Raw genomic sequence first — 20,311 nt, forward strand, 5'->3', positions numbered from 1 at the left:
TGCGCGCACTCCATTGCTGCCATCACGTGTCATGGCCATGGCCGCTGAACGTAGGCCGACGTTACCGTCGTCCGGGCAGCCGTAACTCTGTCGTCTTGTGGTGAAAAATGTCGGTGGAGTCGCCGAATCCGCACGTGTTCCTGGACGTGCGAATCGGAGAGGAATCCGGTACATGTTGGGTTTTCCTGCTTCGTGCCAAGCGGTCGTTTCTTAAGTGCCGTCTCTTCGACGCGTACCAAGCTCCGCTGGCTGACTGCGGTGAATTTCGGCGTGTCGGTCGCACACCCCCGAGTTCACATCTGACAAGAAATGGGACCCGCGACGAGCGCAACGCTCGTCTAGTTGCGTCCCCTGTCTCGTCCCTAGTTCTTTTTTTGCGCTGCGACTTCATGAGCGAGCTCTAAGGGGTGAACGTGCTTAACGCGAAGATCGCGTTAATAATCGCTCCACAGTCATTGCTTTGATTAGGCACTAGGAGCATTGTGGACGATTGACTCAAACATGGAATCTCCACGCTGACTCCCTATTCATACGGTTTTCTTCTTTTCCACATGCACCATGCCGAGCCGGCGTTGGTTTGTTTACATTTTGTTAGCGTCTCTTTTTTATTACTTGTAAATAAAGCAGGCTTCCTGATCATTTTGTCGATCACGGTATCAAGTTAAATCGTTAAGTGCACCAAGTCGAATAATGACGTTTCATGGCGTGACACTTCGTCCCTGTTTCTCAAGTCAGTTCGAGCTTCGCAACGTTGCGGCAGCACGTATTTTGCAGTTATGGGCATGCAAATAAGCAAGCTAATTTGAGTTCCTCTTGCTGCTGAAAGCTTTGCTCTGAAATGTTTGTTTTCTTTCTGCGCAGTTGGCCGCATAGTGATCGAACTCTTCCGGAACCTGCAGCCGCAGACCTCGGAGAACTTTCGACTTCTGTGTACTGGAGAGAAAGGGCTAGGCATCGGCAAAGTGCCTCTTCACTACAAGGGATGCAAGTTTCACAAAAGTGGGTGACTCTTCTGCGGTTGCCACGTCCCCTTTGGTTTGACATGGAAGCTCAGTTAGATCGGAACTGAACCATTGCCAAGTAATGATGAGAACACGGTAGAAAAATGGAGAGAACACTTGTCATAATTTGGAAACGTGCAATGAGGGCCTGGCAGGTCTCACCGTTCTCGTCTTTACCACTCTGCTTAGATACAGAGTGTTACGGCGATAATTGGAACACTTTAAAATTTTGTCCTTAGCGAACCGTTGCTCGGCCTGCTGCTAACTTCATACCACGGAGCAAGATAAACAGGAGCGCCGACTTCGCTCTCTCCGGCGGGCCCGTAATGTCCATCACTCGCGGAGCACAATGTAGATGGCACAGCGAAAGGGCCGCTTGCTAAGCGGCCGGCGTTCCCTGTGCGCCGGCGGGCGCATTGGCGGTACGCATTCCATCAGCTTTTGTCGTCTGCTGCGGCGACAGTAGTTTTGGGCACGGAGTGCTTTGGGCCTGCTTTGGGGCCACTTCGCGTTCATTTCGCTCCTCCTTCGCGCGGCTTGATTAACTTGTTCGACAGCACCTTCTGGGTAACCCGGACCCGAAGGAATTGAGGAATTGCATGGCGGGAAAACAAAATGTAGAGACCACATATAGACGTATGGCTGCTATACAAACACTACCTTTTGCGCAGTGCTTGCCGAAAATGCGACTCCGTTTTGTAAATTTGTGAACACCAATTCGGCTGTTTTAACAGGTTTTACAAAAGGCGAAGGAGCAATTATTAAAGTTTCCGCAGCTTCCTCGCAGTTCTCCAACTTACGCCCAAAACAGTGTGTGCCTAGAACACGGGCCGGAACTCACACGCTCATCAGAAAAGAACAGAAACGGGATAACATCACTCGCGACTGCCCGCGACGTAGCAATCTGCTCAAGATCAAGGCCCTGACAGTGCGGTCTTTTCACAGGCCATCATTTCGCGATATTTGAATTCGTCCGGACCCTATATCTCTGTGGTGATGACTCGCAGAAAGAAAAGGTTTAACAAGCCGGTTGTTTTTCCGGTCAGCCGCTTAAAGAAAAAAAAAACGCCGGGAACCCTGGTAGGCCCAAAATTGCAGTCATACAAATCGCAGCATTTTATTTGGAGTCCGCAGCATTATCGACGAGATAACACGACCTTAGAGCGATAGTGAACATCGGGCGGTAAGTTGCGGCATGAGTTAAAATGAAGATTGCGTTTGATATTTTTGGGTGCCTTATCAAGCTGACAGTGTTTTTGTACACCTAATACAACAGGGCAGCCGTACAATTCAGTTATTGGCGCAGAAATGTGCATCATTGCCGTTTGCCGATGGAGACTCCGGGTGACCCCTGTAAGCGTTGTTCGTGCGCAGAAGCAGCATAAATAATTAAGCACGTGGCCGGAGAGCGGGCTAATAATAGAGGGTAATTTTTGCGCTGCATCGATTTGTTGCAAGCAGAATCACGCTAGAATTTATGTTGTGGCGTTCCATATTACTCTTGCTCATTCCTTGGTGCTCCTGAAGTCGTCGTCGTTCAGTTGCGTCTTACATCTGCTGGGTTAGTACAATATTTTTAGTGGGTCTTCATAATGTCAGAATAAACGCTCCCTGATAAGGAATAAGCGATCGCCATGGATGCGGTGGGGTGCAATTATCGGCGTTGTCTATTGCGGCTGCGCACGGGTGTTTAAATTCCGCGCGTGCACGCATGCCTCCTGCATAGTAGGACAGGCATGAGACAGACGTCGCTGCGAAATAAAAGACGCCTCTGGGGAGAGCGAAGAAGGGAAGAGCCATGTACAAAGGCTGAGCGACGAGAGGGCGAACGAAGGAGGAAAAGAGCAAAGGGAAAGCTGGGCGGTCGGTGGCGCGTGGACATTATCGGCCCGAGCAAAATATTTTTTTCTGGGCCACAGTTGGCGCTCCTCTTTATATCTTGCTCCGTGCTTCATACTAAGGTTGCATTTTGTGGTCTATTTTGTTTGACACCAGGAATAACGCTGGTACTCACCTGTTTATTCTGAAAATAAATAAAAACGATTTTCGCCTATGGGAAGGTAACGACCGATTTGGACGTGCGAGCCAGTGCAAGCTGATCTTAGAACGACGGCGCCACCTGGGGTATGCAGAGCGAAACAGACGATGGGGATTCACGCTCCTTCCGCGCCAGGAAGGAGCCAAATACGGTAGCAGACGACCAGAAAATGTGACAGCAGGTTTTTTTATCATCTGCTACCTTATTTGGCTCCTTCCAGGGTAGGAAGGAGGCAAACGAGGTAAAAGACGATCAGAAAACGTGAAAGCAGGTGAGAAAACAATTCCAACGTTTATAGGCAGGGATGAACTGTGGTATGTTTTATTAGGATTAGTATCAGCTGTTGTGCAACTATTCGTGATCATCATAAACTAGGGACGGAGGGTATTTTCTGGTCGTCTGCTACCCCATTTGGCTCCCTACCGTGAATCCCCATCGTCCGTAAGTCTCCGTCATTGTACGTACACCTGCTTTCGATATAACATTTTCATTTTTTAAAAATAAATCATACATTCTGCGCAAGTAAATGTTTGACTGCACTATTAGACAAAAATAAAGTCAGTTGTGCTTAGGAGAGAGGCTGCTTTGTTAGCATTATTACAGTTTGCGAAGGTGACAGTTGATCTTTGCGCAGACATATTTTTTACCATGACCGAAGATGAGCTCTGTTAGTTTAGTGAAAGAGAAAAAAGTCGTTCAGATATTTATGCCCGCACCTAGAAGAATTTTTTTAGGTCGCTAGAGTTTTGGATAGGTGCGAACCTTGCTAGCCAAAATAAAATCAATATTGAGTGCTAGAGTGTAAGGGATGAAGTGAGGGAGACTTGAAAGACTCTCATCTTATTCCATTTTCAATACTACGACCTGAAAATATTGCAACGTAGCTTCATCATCATCATCAACAACAACAGCCTACTTTGGTGTGCTGCAGGGCGAAGGCCTCTCCCGTTGACCTCCAACTGCTCCTGTCCTGCGCTGCTCAAGTCCATTCTTTACCCCCCCAATTTTTTTATTTTGCCCCTCCATTGAGTTATTGGCCTTCCCCTTCTGGTCCAATGGGCGGTCCATCACTTGTCATTTTCTCCAACTACATGGCCAGTTGAAGTTCATTTCTTTTTTTTATTTATTATACATTAAAGGCCCCATTAGGGGCATTACATTAGGTAGTAGGCAAGTCAGTGAAGGATGATTTGTTTTATGACTGGGGTAGCACATGACCAGAAAATCCCCTCCGTCACTAGTTTATGATGATCACAAATAGTTGCACGACAGCTGATACTAATCATAATAAAACATACCACGGTTCATCACTGCCTATAAACGTTGGAATTGTTTTCTCACCTGCTTTCACGTTTTCCGGCCGTCTTTTACCTCGTTTGCTTTGAAATGGGTGATGCAGGAGTAGTGCATGGCATTCCAGTCCCTAGTTTGAAGGAAAAATGAAGAATGGTGGGTGGCAGCATGTGCACGAGCAGGATAAACAGCTTTCAAATGGCCGAGTCTACATGAAAGGTGGTGGCCAGGAATGGCAGTGTGGTTTAGGTGCATGGAATGGTAAAAATAATGAAAAGGTCAAAGTCTAGCAATTAAGCGCTGCAATGCTAGGTCAACAAGATTAGCTCAAGATTTGAGTGCAGTTACACTGATTGGATAAAAGTGGTCCGAGTTAATAAATCTGGCTGCATGGTTTTGGGTCAATTGAACTGCGTTAGTAAGAGTAAGTTGATGGGGATCCCGTACGGCGCGGGCATATTTCAGCTTTCCCTCAATTGGCCGCCCTGAGTTCACTTGGACTTCCTATGGTGGCTCCAGAAAGGGGTGCATCATGGCAAAATAATGCTTTCCCAGTCACCATGGTCAGGGCAACAGCAGTCAGCCAAAGCGGTCACTGTCCTCTCTGGCCCATGTCCACTTGCACTGCTTTTGACCATAGGCGGGCTCGGGGAGGGCCGAAGGAGCGGCAGCCATTGGCTTGACGGTGTTGCTGTGTGCGCCTGTGGAATAGATGAGACTTTTTCACTCGAGGCAGGCGCATATGGGCCAGCAATCCTGAACTGGGGATTATTTTCGTAACAAGCTCCTCATGGCTGCGGTTGTCACTTTTATTGTAGGCCAAGTCTGACTGTGGGAGTCCAGGAATTCAGGAGAAGGCTTCACTGGGGAAAATACGGTGGTGTTACGGAATGTCATGTTCAGAGAGAGAAAAAAAGAAGCATCAGGTGAAATAATTCGCTGCGTACAAAATGCATGCAGGCGAGGTGAAGAAACAGCTGCTTGTGATATCCTTTGACCTCGTCACGTCGGTAACAGCTGTTTGTCTCTTGCAAGAAATCGTTTAGAAGCAGACAGGTTGGTGATAGGTTCGACGCATCTGGAACAAGGTTAAGGAGTAGTGCAAGTCTGGCAGCATGAAATGGCCTCCCTGGGGAAATTGCCACTTTTGCATTTCCTGAGAGGCAATGTAGCACCTCACACACCATCACAGCTCAGTGGGTGGCCTTGTGTCCATTCACTGTGCTTCTCTCCCTCCCCAGTGCATTTGTGTGGCCTCTTCCTGTGCAGTCATGCCCAAGTTCATGGTGCAAGGTGGCGACATCACGCATGGCGACGGCACTGGCGGAGAGAGCATTTATGGCCGCTTCTTCCCGGATGAAGACCTCTCACTAAAGGTCTGTCCCTGGGCCCCAGTGGGCCTGTCCAGTTCTTGGGGGACTCTCTGGCTGCCGTGGGGCGGTCAGTGCACCTGAATGGGCACCAGCCAAGCAGTGCAGTCTGCAGGGAAGGAAGGCATAGCAGATTAATCTGGCACGTAGACGAACAGGCGGAACAGCGGCCCAGGTAATATTTGAGCCTCCCCCCCTTTCAGTGGGACAGACGCTGAAGGCTGAATGCCTTGTAAGTGGATCTTAGGTCACACTTGTTGTAGCTCTTCCAGCCTTTGTTCAATGTCAAATGGTGCTCTGTTTGGTTGAAAGTTCACTAATAAAGTTGGCCCACGCAAATGCCCAGGTAGAGAATCAGGCTGGCATTCTTCCGCAGTGGCAGGTGCCACCCTCGTAGTGAAGATCATGCAGCCGCCATGGCCGTCACTGTACTGTATGGCAGCGGTAGCATGCCAGAGTGTGTGAACGGGCCCAGGGTTTCAGGTCGGTCTAGAGCCTGATGACGGAGCCCAGTGGCATGAAGAGAGTGCCCAGAGGAACCTTGGCTGCAGTAGGTGTACAGGTGACCTATGGACCAGGCATCCAACGTGCCCAGTTCTGGCTGCCGTGCTGCTTGGCCTTCGTTTACCTCGCTGGGCCTGCGCACCCCTGGTGCCTCCTCTGTTCCTTCTGTTTTTTGCACCAGCAACTGCTTCCTCACCTAGGTCCTCCAACCACAATCTTTTCTTTTAACGGATATCAAAACTTCACTGTGTGGTGTCTTTCCTTGTCCCATTTATTAGTGATGTTTTGATTTCAATTAAATACGCACCAACTAGCCCAAGTCACCGTCTTTTTTTTTTTTAGTTCATTTGTGTGGCCGTTTCTCGCTCAGCTATTTTATCACAGGTGCCTTTGAGAAGTTACGCTGGGATACCCACCTCAGCATAGCAAGTTGAAGGCTCCCTAACACAGAATTAAAATGACTCCTGTCCGAATGACAGTGGTACTAATTTTATTGCAAATTTCCAAAAACTAAGCTAGATGTTGGGGAAAAGCACACAAGGAAAGCAGTATCATCGTATCTAGAAATCTAGAATCTAGCAGTATCTGGAATGCCAACGGGCAGTTAACTCACTGGTAACTGCGTTTTTAGTGTTCTCTCTATTGCATCACTGCTAGCATTGAGTAGCACGAAAGTTGAAGGTTTTTTAACATTTCTTGTGTGTTTTTATTTAAAAAAATATCTTTCGGGGCTGGAATGGAGCTGAGTTGGTAATTAAAAGCTAGATCTTTCAAATTACATGAAATTGTATTTTTTGTCTTCATTGCTTCCTTAAGAAACAGTCATTTTCACCCCACTATGCATTGAGGGCCAAATTGTGAAATCTTCACGAGGCCACGTGTCCTCAGCCAGAGACACCACAAACTTACCCTGTACTGGTTCTTAATTATGACAACATTAGGCCTGGGACATGTTACACTGGACTTCATGTTGTCGCAAAATTTTTTATTCCTCGAAAACTAATTTGGACTCTGTAAAAAAAAAAAAGTAAAGGCTTTTGCAGTGCCGTTGTGAGAAGCGGCGATCGTGCCCCGAGTGGCACTTTGTCCTGCTGTTCCCGGGGCACACGGAGTTGGCGTGCTGTGTTTTGTGCAGACTGGCTCATGTCCCTAAGCCAGGCTTGGCGGTGCAGGAAGAGGAAAATGTTCACCAGTGCTCTGTGCCTCTGTGTCCCGTGCAGCACGACCGGGCGGGGCTGGTGGGCATGGCGAACAGCGGCCCCAACACCAACGGCTCGCAGTTCTACATCGTGACAGTGCCGACGCCCCACCTGGACGGCAAGCACGCCATCTTCGGCCGGGTGGTCAAGGGCATGGGCGTGGTCTCCCTGCTCGAGTACGTCCGCACCAACGACACGGACACCCCGGTCGAGGCAAGCTGGGCTGGGCTGGGCCTGTTGGCAGGCACCCTGTGACGACCACTGTGTGTGCAGGACTGCATCATTGAAAACTGCGGAGAGATTCTCCCGGGGGCGGACTTTGGCATCTGTGAGCGAGACAACACGGAAGACGTGTTCCCTCCTTTCCCCGACGACTCGGACTTTGACTTCAGCAATGTGAGTGCGCCGCTACGGGCAAACTTGCGTCAAATGCGTTTTAAGAACAGCTTTACTGTAAGTGTACATGAGGAGCAGAGGCATTTCGCCGCATGAATGCCGCCCTGTTTAAAAGCACGGCTCGTTTACCTGAGCAGGAGTGAAGCCTGTTGTGTCAGTTCCACAGGGGTGCCAGTGTTTCAGGCTGTGTTCTTGTAGTGTTGATGCCATGCTTGTTGTTAGCATTCAAAGGGCTCACTGTTAGACCTCTGTTCATGCAGTCTGTGCCCGGGACGTAGTTGGCCGCATTTTTGGGTTGTAGAGCTCAGCGTAGAGCATTTCGGGAATCTCCCTCGTGTGTTTGTGTTCTTTATTGTGCATGTGACAGTGTGTTAGCCGCCATGCGAGGAGTGTTTCTTTGTTGGGATTTGAACCTGCACAATTCACCCAGTTTCTTGACGACTCAACCACAATTCCATGGTAGTGGGCGGGGAAATACTATGTAGTATATAAATCTGACGACTAACCCTGCATATCATACAGGCTGTTTAATTCTCGATTTACAGCATTTCATGCAGCTTCACTGAGTATTTCTCGAATAACTGCTGTGCATCAAGCTTTTTCCTAGCCTCCACAAATAGCTTATCTCTAGCAACTGTGTTCCTGAGCCAGTAAAAGTGATGGCAAACCTAGGGTCAGGCTTTTGACCTGTCTGCTAGTTTGCCGTGCAAGAGGGTTTAGACTTTGCAATAAAAGCTTGGGTTGAGCTTAATTTCTTATCAGTGAAATAACTCCAGTAACCCTTATCATGCCCTTGAGTGACCTTAGATTTCCTACAAGTGGACCCGTTGCACTTACATATGCAGCTTGTAAGTCCAGCGAAGCGACGCAAAGATGCATTGTAACACCAATACACAGATCTCATATGCGCCAGTGTGGAGTTACTTGCCTTGATACACTTTATTAAGCTTAGTACCCTCTGCAAGCGAGCAGAATGTAGCCACATTTTACAATTGACTTGTGATGACCTGTCGGTGGTTGGGCAAGCCGCACAGTCGGCGCAAGCCAATCCGAAATAGCTCATGTCATACGAAATTGGCAAGGAGGATGCCCTGATAAGGTGTCGGCACCCTTCGCCAGACAGTTTCGGGCCTTTTCCTCCTACCTCCCCCCCCCCTCAAAGCCTCATCGCATCGCATCGCAAGGAGGATGCAGAAAGGAGAACAACACTTTCGAATTGATTTTTCCGGTGAATAAATTCATGTAAACGCACTTAAACTAGTCAAAACATGGTCTATGGGCTCCAGACTTTAGTCTGCACACGTCTTCTTGCAGTATTTACAAAATCACTTCAGTGTTCCTTCAAAGGGACACTGAAGTGAATTTGTCAAACTTCTGTTTTTGTCTGTATTGCATAGGCTGACTCAAATAGACATACTACTTTTCATCATTTATATGGGCTCAAAATCAGAACTTAAGTTGTATAGGCGGAAACAAAACAACAAAAATACTGTGCGCCATCTGGGGCTGCCACAACAACTACAACAGTGATGTAGAACTACGCAAACTTCTCGTGCAATGTGATTGGGTGATATCCAAGTTTTTGAAGTTCTTGCATATGCACTTGCAGTTGTGTCAGTGATATTTGTGGTTAGTGAAATGCAGCCGCTTCTGAAAGGTGGTGGCCATAAGCCCAGTGGCCACAAGTTCAGTGCAAAGCCATGCAAAAGGACATATTCTCCCATGTGTGCCATTTTTATGAGGCATTATTATATGTATGCAATCTCATTCAAATAAGCACGTTTCATTTCTGTCTTCAGTCTGAAAGTATTCTAATATAGTGCTAATCAATATCAAGTTGAATCGAATGCCGAGTTTTCCATGTCAGCAGAACTCGAGTTTTTGCAGTTCTTAAACTTTTCTTAAAGGAAACAAGCGAACCAGTGTCTGATGGTTTCTTTTTGTACTACACATACCACAATTTCTGCAGTCTGAAAATTTGTCCTTTTTGCGATGCTTCGTCATAGTAGTGGGTACCCCCTCCCGGGCCTTCAAACGAGAGAGGAGGGGGAGAGGGACCTCACGCCAAAGGGGAGCGCAATGAATGGTGTGTCCCATGCATCATGTGAGCATTGGGGGGCCCATCATGGGTCGCCACAGTCATGGCCACTTCATCTCCCCCCGTTTTGTCTTGCGAACAAACAAGCACGCGTGAAAAGAGAAGTTTACTCACTTTCCACACTGGGAGGTGGGTGTGCTGCTTGTCAATGAAGAAAACACCTTGCACCTGCTTGTTCCACCTCGTGCAAAAGGGGCTTCCTTTTTCTACTCTGTGACACTTTTACCCTGCCGTCGTCTAGTCAGCATGCAACCTCGACTTTTTCTCGGCATTGCTGTTGCATTTACCAGTATGAGGATTAATTACGCTGCTCGCAATGCTTAAAAATTGTTGCTTGCTGCTTTGTAAATTGTGGGGATCCGCTTGATCCCCTTTCCTCCTCCCGCGAGCGCGATGTTCGAACGAGCGCGCTTTCCCGCGCTCGTGACGTCACCTCGCGGGCCGACGCGCCGGCGGGCACCGACTGTCCCGCCGCCGCTGTCGCTCCTCCTCGCCCGGGAACCTGCCTCCTCTCCTCCGCGCCTTAAAACCGCGACGCGCCCGTTTCGCGGGTCTCTCTCTCTCTGCTCTCGGGTCTCGGTCGGCTCTCTCGCGAGCTCTCTGGATGTCTCCCTGACTCCAGGGACTCGGGAAGGAGATGGAGGATGGAGTATAGGGAACGCGAGGGGCCGCGGATCGTATCGCACCCTCGCCGCCCCACGTCCAGGAGAAGGGAGTCGGATACCGGGGCGCTCCATGCCCCCGGCCGGCTCGTCTCCTCCCCGCCGCGCCGGCCGGTCGGGCGCTGTTTGGCCCCGATCGGACGCGTGTCGGTACAGTGTAGTTCTTAACCCGGTCTTGGCGTTATTATGCACTGTACGACTCGGCCAATAAACCCCATGGTTCGTCCTGGCCCCTTGGAGCCTGTCGTCGCCTGTGTCGGTGAGTCGAACCCGTCGCGGCGTCTCCCTTGTGGACGCCGCGTACCTCTCTGGGGCATTTTGGATGGGTCATTTCCGGGCGTCGAGCGGACATCGTCGCTCAACGTCTCTAACGAGGCTAGCCGGGGTCGTTTGTTGTCCCGTAGCCAGACCCAGTAAGCCCACATTGGCGCCCAACACGGTATCGACACTGCGCGACGGAGCAGGCCCTTGGCCTTAGTCCCTGTGCGATTTACTGTGAGGTGAGCGGTTCGGCTTCCGAGCACGACGCTTCGGCGAACGTGCTCCCGCCGCTCACCGCTGTCCGCGAATCGAGGCAATTATTGCCCGACCCGCGCCAGCATCTCCTGTGTTCTGTACGACTCAACGTAGTGGCGATCCCGAGCCTGCGAACTTGACGTACGATTTGAACCTGGAGCAGAGCCATACGCTCGCTACGTCGGAAACGAGAACACCTTTTGCTCGGACGACGTTAGCCTGCGGCCAATGTATCTCCACGTGCAGGCGACAAACGGCTTTTGTGGCCAAGTTTGCGTTTCGCCAAGGAGCCCCTTGCGCCTCGTCGGGGAGCATCCTGCTCCGACGACGATAACGCGCATTCGTCCTACCGAGTGCATCATCGCACGCGCGGACGCCAAGGCCCTGTCGCAAAAGAGCGCATTTTGCTCCCACGACACGGCCGGGACCGCATAGCACATCCCCGCGCAGGCATTGTACGACGCTTTGTTGTCGATCTTGCCGGCGCGCGTGAGATGCACTGCGCTGAGTCCACAGCTAGGCCCACTGGGGAGCACTCTGTTTCCCAGGCATAGCTCGCTTTACGATCTCGTGTTTCCAAAGCACGGCGGCCCGCTCGCCGCGTAGTGCTACGGACTACTTAGAGATCGGGCCACACGTTCTGAACGAGTTTGACCGTTTCGTCGACAAAAGTTCGTTCGTAGTGGAGACGGACCACGTGGCATTCAGCTGGCTTAAGCGGATACGCGAACCACGCGTGCTGGCCGTATAAGCTGCGCCCGTGAAAACGTCACCGCGCGCAATGGGAGCGGTAGCACCACGTGGTGGCGGACACATTACGTGAGCCCCCGTGGCCGCTTGAATGTTCCTAACGCGCCTAGCACCCGACTGGCCCCGTAGCCACGTGCTGAACGTCGGCCAGTTGGTGCGAGCCCCGAAGGGAATGCATTAAGCGTGCAAACGTCGCAATTCCCGGGCGATATCGCATACCGAGCAGACCCATTGTCAGCCGGTATTGCATCCAGCAGAGACGAGCAGGTGCCCGGTGATCAGAACGATCCGTGTTGTAAATATGATTCTAACTGGCTCTGTGTGAGTCGTGCTCTGTGTGAGCGGGCGACGCGGTCGCCGGAGGCTACTAACCGCTGGTATTGTGGTCAGCCTCGAGCGCTTTGCAGCTCGTACTGCTGCAGGCGTGTTTTTTTTTATTTCTCGGATTCGTATCTGCTACATGCTCAATGTCTCTCGCTGAAGTTTATCCCACCGAAGGAAATTCCCCCTGAGAGTTTCACGGTGGTGATCACCCGCAGTTTGAGGAAGGTATACGATACTTCCGTGACTCGCGGGCGGCTGGGCGAGTGGCCGCAAGACTTTACGAAGTTGTGCCGCTCCACGACCTGGCCGAGCATGTAGCGAGTTGATCTCCACTATCCTCGCTCCTGCCGTTGCGCTAAAGGAAGGGAAACGCGAACGTGGCGGCGGATATTAGCCCCCGTCGCTAACCCGGAGTTCCTGACGCGCGCCGCACCTGACGGAACATGCGACCACGTGCTCGAATGTGTTCGTCGGTGCGATCGTCGAAAGGAGCACTGCCACGATTTGGCAATCCCTAGACGAAAAGCGTACCCGCGGTACCCCACATGCGGTCCGCCGGCATCGCCTTTGGCAGAACAAACCTCCTCCGAACGCAGCAGTAAGGTCCGTTTGTAAATATGTAAATAGTACGTCGTTTGGCTCTGTGTGAGTCGCGCTCCGAGAGGGAGCGGGCGACGCTGTCGCCGGAGGCTGATGACCGCTGGTGTTGCGGTAGGTCCCGTGCGCTATGCAGCCAGGCTGCTGCAAGCGCGTTTTTTTATTTTTTGCCTCGGACCCGTGCTTGCAAGGAGCGGATGGGAGTTCTGCCGATAAAATCTCACCCGACAATGCCCCGCGAGGCGCATCTAGGGTGACGATTTGCCGCAGTCTAGGGAGGCCGCGTTGGGCTTCCCCGACTCGCGACAGGCCGGATAAGCGAGCGACCGTAAGACTTTTACGAAGTTGAGTCACTCTGCGAAATAGTCCGGCCGCGCACACAGCGAGGAGGCTTTTCTCTTCTCGCTCGTGCCGCGCATGCCACAGCGCGAAGTCCGGATCACGCAAGTTATCCCACTTCATGCACCCAATCGAGAGGCGCAACCACGGCAAAATGCGGCGTACACTTGGGGACTCCACCCCGGTAGCCGTAGTCGTCGGTTCCTTTCGGGCTGCCGCTGTTTGCTTCGCGGATCGGCGACATTTTCGCCCTGCGGAAGCGCTAGGCATGCGCGATGAGGACAAAGGACCGCGATATTCACCCGTTTGGCTTTTTCCGCGGGCCTGATCATGCGTCCTCACGTCCGAGCGGAGCGTTGGCGCGGGGCGACGTTTCCGCCCCATGACCAACCCTACCGAGCGCCAGCGAGCGCCAACGCCGCAGCCACGGAGAGGTTTCTTCGCGACGCCCGGCTGGGCAGCGAGTTTGCCCCCTCTCCTCAGTGGCGGGCGGAAGCGCGTCACGTCAGGCGACGGCCCACCAACTGGCGTGACACGGCAGGTAGACCCTCTCTCATGGCGGATGTCGGAAAGACACCGCGGGAGAAGGGCGCGCCACTCAATCGGCGGCCTAGGGAACGACGCGGGCCTCACGCCCTTCGTTCCAGTATTCTTCCCTCCATGCCTTCGTCGCCGATAGCGACGCTTTGGAAGGGGGGGAGGATGGCCGCCGACGAAGCGAAACGGGGAATGCCGGCTACCTTCCGTGCGACCGCTGTTACGCACTACGCAGCCGTTAGCTCTCCCCAGTTTCTCGCGGCACCGGCGTTACGGCCGCTTTTTTCGGCCCGAGCCTTTGCACGCCCCTATCGCTGTTCCCGGCAGGTAGTTTTGGGTTTCGCCTTTCGTCTCCCTTTTCGCAGCACTGTTCCTTGGCTCGGTCCCCAGCCCGGTTTTCTTCAGCTTCAGTTGCCGCACCACACACGACCCTTGCCACACGCCATCCTGCATCGGCCGGCGGCTTCAACGTCGCCACTCGCTGTGGCCATGGCACACCTCTGCAGCTCGGGCGCTCCGGCGCTTTCTCGGGGCACTCCCTCACGATGCCTCGTGCGGCGCCGCTCGCCGCGGCTCCTCTCCCTGGTGCCTTCGGCGAGCGCGCCCTGGGTGCTCCTTCGGGACCTTCAGCCGGTACGGCACCCTGCAGCTGCGGCTACCTTCCACCTCCGGTGGCCCTCTCCTGCTGCAGCTGGTCGAGCTACGCCTGGCAGCTTCAACCCTCGAGCATGTTGCTCGAGCGTCCGGCGTGAACCTGCCCCGCGGTCTGGCGGTCTTGGGCCTGGCTCCCTGGTGTCCTGGCGAATCATCTAGACGGCCCCTGCTCGTGCCGACCACTCGGGCGTCGTGTCGAACGTTGGAACGGCGTGTCTTCGAAGTGTGGGCGTGTGTGTCGGCGTGGACTCGAACGTGCGGACATTCGCGGACTTCTTGGGCTGGGGACCCGTTGTAAGCTCGTAGGGTATGTGCTGTGCCTGCAGTGGTCGAGCCGGTCCTTCAGACCGGGCTCGGTCTTGAGGAGGGGGGGATGTGGGGATCCGCTTGATCCCCTTTCCTCCTCCCGCGAGCGCGATGTTCGAACGAGCGCGCTTTCCCGCGCTCGTGACGTCACCTCGCGGGCCGACGCGCCGGCGGGCACCGACTGTCCCGCCGCCGCTGTCGCTCCTCCTCGCCCGGGAACCTGCCTCCTCTCCTCCGCGCCTTAAAACCGCGACGCGCCCGTTTCGCGGGTCTCTCTCTCTCTGCTCTCGGGTCTCGGTCGGCTCTCTCGCGAGCTCTCTGGATGTCTCCCTGACTCCAGGGACTCGGGAAGGAGATGGAGGATGGAGTATAGGGAACGCGAGGGGCCGCGGATCGTATCGCACCCTCGCCGCCCCACGTCCAGGAGAAGGGAGTCGGATACCGGGGCGCTCCATGCCCCCGGCCGGCTCGTCTCCTCCCCGCCGCGCCGGCCGGTCGGGCGCTGTTTGGCCCCGATCGGACGCGTGTCGGTACAGTGTAGTTCTTAACCCGGTCTTGGCGTTATTATGCACTGTACGACTCGGCCAATAAACCCCATGGTTCGTCCTGGCCCCTTGGAGCCTGTCGTCGCCTGTGTCGGTGAGTCGAACCCGTCGCGGCGTCTCCCTTGTGGACGCCGCGTACCTCTCTGGGGCATTTTGGATGGGTCATTTCCGGGCGTCGAGCGGACATCGTCGCTCAACGTCTCTAACGAGGCTAGCCGGGGTCGTTTGTTGTCCCGTAGCCAGACCCAGTAAGCCCACAAAATCAAATACCTTAAGAAACCCATAACTGTGCTACCATGGATGCCATCCAAAGAAAACCTCCCGAATGCTGGCTGTGGAGCATTTTCCCGGTAAGGGAGTGACAAGGGCAGCTAGTTACAGGCAACCGCCAGGACCGTTGTGCGTTTGTTTCACTGAAGCGCAGACGATTACAAGGTAGGGATGAAACGCAAGTGCTGCTTCCAGAAGCCGTGCCGACTCACTTACTGTCCTAGTCAACCTACATGTTACCGTCTCATTCCAAAGAGCGCAAAATTCTGCTTGAGCGAGTTTTTTGGTGAGAGTTTGAGGGGGACCACCATTACTGGCAGAAAAAAAAAAAGCCCTCATCTAGAAGAACTCAATGCTGAACGCAAAGCCCGCAAGTGCATACCATACGCAAGAAAACAGAACTTTGGGCGAGCATGCGAATGGTGAGGAATACTTGGGAAGTGGATTAAAAACTGAAGAATGCCAGACGACATTTGACCTGGTTGGATATATTGCAAAGACAAAAAGAAGCACGCACCGCCTTGAAGAGTGCTGAGACTATAGGCCAGCGCTTGCAAAAGCTTCAGAAACCCGTGATAAATTCAGGAAAAATTTCAGCAGAATGAGGAAAAGCAAGCTGTGCAACCTCTAAAGACCCTTTCAGATTGAGCGCAAGGAGAAGGTAAGAATGGAAAATTTGTCATGGAACAGATTATCAACTTTAATACGGCGCGGCCGACTTGGCAGGAGTCCGCGGTGTGAATGTGTGTTGTGGAAGGTGACATCTTGTAAAGGTTGTGACCATGTGTGGGGATGAAAACTGTTGAAGCTGCCGTGTGGAAGCACGCTACAGGAGTTCGTCAGACCTTCTACAGGTGAGACTGGCGTAACAAACCTAATGAAGGAATGGCTCCGAGTGGAGAGACCAAGCTTGCTGTCAGAGAAGGAGTCGTACTGCAGTCCCATAATTGACGAAACATTAATGCAGCAAAAAGTAATTTATGATCGTCAAGTTGACACAAATTTCAGGCTGGTTGATATTGTTTGTGAACCTAGAACCGGCAAGTGCTACTCAAATAGCCAACAGGCTCCTTTGCTTTGTGTAGAAGGGAGTTTCCGCAACTTACATCGTCCCCGTAAATTATTATGTAACCAGGAACGTAAGGCATGACCGGCTCTGTAACTGGATGCTTAGTGTGCTGAAAACTGTTGAAGAGGCGGGGTTCCTCCTTATCCGTATTGTCATGGACAACCACCAGAGAAACACTGCCGTTCTTTGAGTCATGTCTGATTACAGCACCCTGCAACATTGTGTACGACATCCAGAGTGGGGAAAATGACCTGTTATTCCTTTTATTTGACCCTAACCACATGATAAAGACCTGCTTTTGTTCCGCTGCTGCTGCTTTTATTTCCGAGCCCCCGCTGCTGCATCGCCAATAGCAAGCGGTACAGGCAACGCGGCGGAGTGAAAAAGAACTGTTGCTCTCACAGGCGGGGAGGAGCATTCGGCAGCCGCACCAAAGGGGGAGATGGAGTGGCCGTGTCACAGTAGCCCATGCTTATACCTATTCATTTGAAGAACTAGTTAACCCCGAGTTTTTTGTGTAGACTGCTAACCTGTTGAATTTGTATCTCCCAGATCGAGCACATTATGTGTGTGGCTGAAAAAATTCGGCAGTCTGGCAACCACTACTTTCGAAGAGAGGACTACATCTTGGCGAACGCGAAATACAAAAAGGCACTAAGGTTTGTAAAGATTTCCAAAACCTTTACGCATGTGTTGATTGAGCGGCTATTTTTATGGGTACATTGTCACTTTTTTCCTTCCAGTAGAGGAGCCTTGTTTCATTCGCCCGTGGTCAAGGGGGGGGGGCACCTCTTAAAGGGCGAGACAGCTCTGCTACCTCTTCCTCTTTTGATTCAGCTGCTACTTTTGCTGTGACCATTTTATGTTTGTCCACGAGAAAAGGATTTGGAGCCTAAATGTGGCAAGTGGTGAATGCACAGTGTGGATGCCTCACAAGAGAGGGAGAGAGACCCGAGTTTCTTCTAGCAGTGTCCTTGTGTCCTTGGGGGTTTAGCAGGGCAGCAGGTGCCTTGCTGCCCTGCATTTGGTAGCTCGACACGGGAGGGCCTGTGCATGCTCGTGGGCTCGAGTGGCCACCAGGGGCGTCCTTTTGGCAGGTACCTGAACCGGCTGCACGAGGTGAACGAGCTGTCCAAGGAGCAGGAGAGCCAGATCGCCGTGGTGGTGCTGCCCTGCATCCTCAACAGGCAAGTCGAGTCAAGTGGTGATGTCTCCCCCCCTCCGGGTGCCTGCTGAGGACCCTGCTTGCCTTGCAGCGCGGCCTCCAAGCTCAAGCTCAAGCGCTACCACCAGGCCCTGGACGACTGCGACGAGGCAAGCGCCCCTTCTCCGGTGGGCAAGCGCTGTGATTGAACACTCCCGTGCTCTCCCCCCACTGCTGCAGGCCCTGGACCTGGAGCCAAAGCACCCCAAGGCACTCTTCCGCAGGGGCCAGGCCTTCCACGGCATGCGCGACTACGAGAAGAGCATGGTGCGTCCACTGCTGATGCAGGAGGAACAGGGCTGCCACGTGTCTCCACCTAAGCCCCTCTGAGATGTAGTGCCTACTTAGTGGGCTTCCCAGGCTGTTGCTTTCTTCGAAAGAAGCGATCCAGGTCAACCGTATTCGGGGAATTGAGGCGGTCGAAAACTCAAGCCGAACTGGCATTTTTGCCAGTTGCAGCTATTGTTGAGTAAAGGCCAATCAGGTGATGTTGAGACATTCTTGCTGCCTAAGCCAACTGCTGAGACTTCACTGTGGAAAGGGAGGAGTGCACTCCTTGAGCCACTTAGTGGCCCAGCTTGTGTTGGTGCTGAGGGTGGGATCGGGAGCATGACAGGGGACGTTCAGTTTGTTGCTGGGTGGTTGCATTGTGTGCTAAGGCCAGTCCGAAGCCACTTCTAAGCCAGCTGGTCACTTTGCAGGCAAACCTACAGCAAGCACTCTCCCTGTCACCCAACAATAAAGGTAAGCTTGCATCCCTTGTGGCTTGAGGGTTTTGAGCGAGCGTTCTGCTCTACAGGAGCGTTCTGCTCTACAGGAGTGTCAGGAGCTTAGCTGGGAAATGGCAGGTACCAACATATGTCTACGTGTTTTTTCGTAACTTTCATTGTTTACCCCACCATTCTTATACTGCTGTAAAATGGTTATGCATTACATTTAAGCGCAAATAGCTTGTTTGGCAAGCTTATAAGCCCTGCCCAACTTGCGTTTGCTTTTGCCGACCTCAGCCAATCACACAGATGGGCACATGACATCATAGGTTCTGTTGCAGGAATAGAGCTAGTAAGTCGCATGGCCATTCCCTTTTTCCTAGTGATATAGCTTACTTGAGTGAAGTGTGCCTAAAAGTGGTGTCAGTACGATTCTAATGAGGCAATCTTTCGAATGAACCAAACTTGTGTTTTGTCTGCATGGCCCATTTAATAAGCAAGTGAAAAATATTTCCTTAGAATGATGATCGCCTATGTTTAGCGGGTAGCATGTTGTATTATTTTTTTACCATGAATTGCCCATTAGCAACGCTTTTATTTTGCTCCTAATTGAAGTCGTCCTTATCCCCTTTTCTTTCTCAGCAGAAAGTTGGGTAAGATCACCAGATTTGCAGCAGCTAAATCTCCTCTATTGCATGGGGCACAGAAAACACACGAAAAGAGCAGTCCGCGATAGGGAGAGAAAGAACATCCTGCTGGGCCTAGCTTTGTGCTCACAGAGAAGAAAAAGTGAGAGGCAGTGCAACAGCGCCTCTGTGCAAAGCCTCGTGAGGGGAGGAAAAGTGGAAGTGGCCCACTGTGTCCAGTGGCAGCCCAGGCTTGCAGTTGCGGGCCACCCTTGCACTCTGCCTGTAGCCAGACGAGGAGATTCTCCGTGCACACCAGTAAGGCTGCTGCTGGGTGGGGCCATGCTGGGGAGGTGGGTGGGAGGGCAGTGAGCAGCATAGCCCAGCATTTGCACTGGAGTGTGTATAGATTGGAGTGGCACAACGTGGTTTGTTCCTCTGCTGCAGCAATACTGTCGGAGATTGCAGCCGTCAAGGGCGAGATGCAGGCCTACAAGGCCAAGGAACGGAAGGCATATGCCAAGCTGTTCAACTGAGCGGGCCATCGCATCGTGGGAACCGTGTTCCTTCTGCGCAGCCTGCCGCGGCAGCAGGACGGGGGCAGAGGCCCCCCCTCGCTGCATGCTCCCACTGCACCATCGCAAGCCTGCCCGTCCCAGCCTGCGGCTGAAGGTGCCAGTGGAAGCAGTAAAGGCGCTAGTGCAAACCTCCTAACGTTGCCCTGTCGTCTGCACGCTCCTTCCTCGACGATGGTGGCTTGTAAGAGTGCGCGCAGGATAAACTGCGGGACACACGCGACGGGGGCTCCAGCCTGCAGCAATATTGCCAACCCGAAGAGAGAGAGAGGTCAAGCAGTGTCTCCATGTTGTCACTGTCCGTGCAGGCTGGTTGTCAGAGCCCTTGGCAGCCAGTGTAGCAAACATGTCCCAACTGTTGTGTTTCTTTGCTGATGGCTGATTTGCTATTGTGGACAGAGCCCCTCCATGCACAACGCCAGTGGCTGCGTGTGCCCTCGTCAAGGCTGGGACAGACAACAGACAACAAAAGAAGCCAGCCAGTTGTAGGAGATGTAGATACGGGCAGCTGTCATATTAAACATGCCGTGAACACCAATTGAAAACTTTCATGTCTGACCCAGTGTTGTGGCTGTAGGCGTGCACAGAGTTCTCCCTTCCTCGGGGGCAGCCAAGTTTCACAGCAGTCCTCCTCACCGTCCCACCTGTAGCTACTGTGCACTAGAATGGAGAGCACAGGTCCCTTTTGCGATTAAAAAAAATGTATGGGGCGCAGTCATTCCCCAGGG

At 52.5% G+C, this 20,311-nt stretch overlaps 1 protein-coding gene across 1 annotated transcript; it reads left to right on the plus strand.

Annotated features, from left to right (window-relative positions):
• Positions 1 to 4: 4 nt before the first annotated feature.
• Positions 5 to 19,718, plus strand: LOC144174296 (peptidyl-prolyl cis-trans isomerase D-like). Its single transcript, XM_077702916.1, has 11 exons — positions 5 to 168; positions 862 to 999; positions 5,602 to 5,708; positions 7,427 to 7,618; positions 7,679 to 7,801; positions 17,021 to 17,127; positions 17,566 to 17,655; positions 17,725 to 17,782; positions 17,853 to 17,939; positions 18,374 to 18,416; positions 19,456 to 19,718. Exons 1-11 carry the CDS (start codon positions 108 to 110, stop codon positions 19,542 to 19,544), a joined length of 1,095 nt encoding a protein of 364 aa, XP_077559042.1. The 5' UTR covers positions 5 to 107; the 3' UTR covers positions 19,545 to 19,718.
• Positions 19,719 to 20,311: the final 593 nt, after the last annotated feature.

Source organism: Haemaphysalis longicornis, unplaced genomic scaffold (genome assembly GCF_048455015.1).
Source record: "Haemaphysalis longicornis isolate Haplotype H1 unplaced genomic scaffold, Haemaphysalis longicornis Haplotype H1 scaffold_3, whole genome shotgun sequence".
In the NCBI taxonomy this organism is placed as follows: Eukaryota; Metazoa; Arthropoda; class Arachnida; order Ixodida; family Ixodidae; genus Haemaphysalis; species Haemaphysalis longicornis.

Excerpts from the sequence above, each read along its gene's own strand:
- LOC144174296 (XM_077702916.1), top strand. The coding sequence starts at position 108 with ATGTCGGTGGAGTCGCCGAATCCGCACGTGTTCCTGGACGTGCGAATC. Across the intron at positions 7,802-17,020 it reads CGGACTTTGACTTCAGCAAT|ATCGAGCACATTATGTGTGT; the intron begins GTGAGTGCGCCG and ends TGTATCTCCCAG. Across the intron at positions 17,783-17,852 it reads CCCTGGACGACTGCGACGAG|GCCCTGGACCTGGAGCCAAA; the intron begins GCAAGCGCCCCT and ends CCACTGCTGCAG.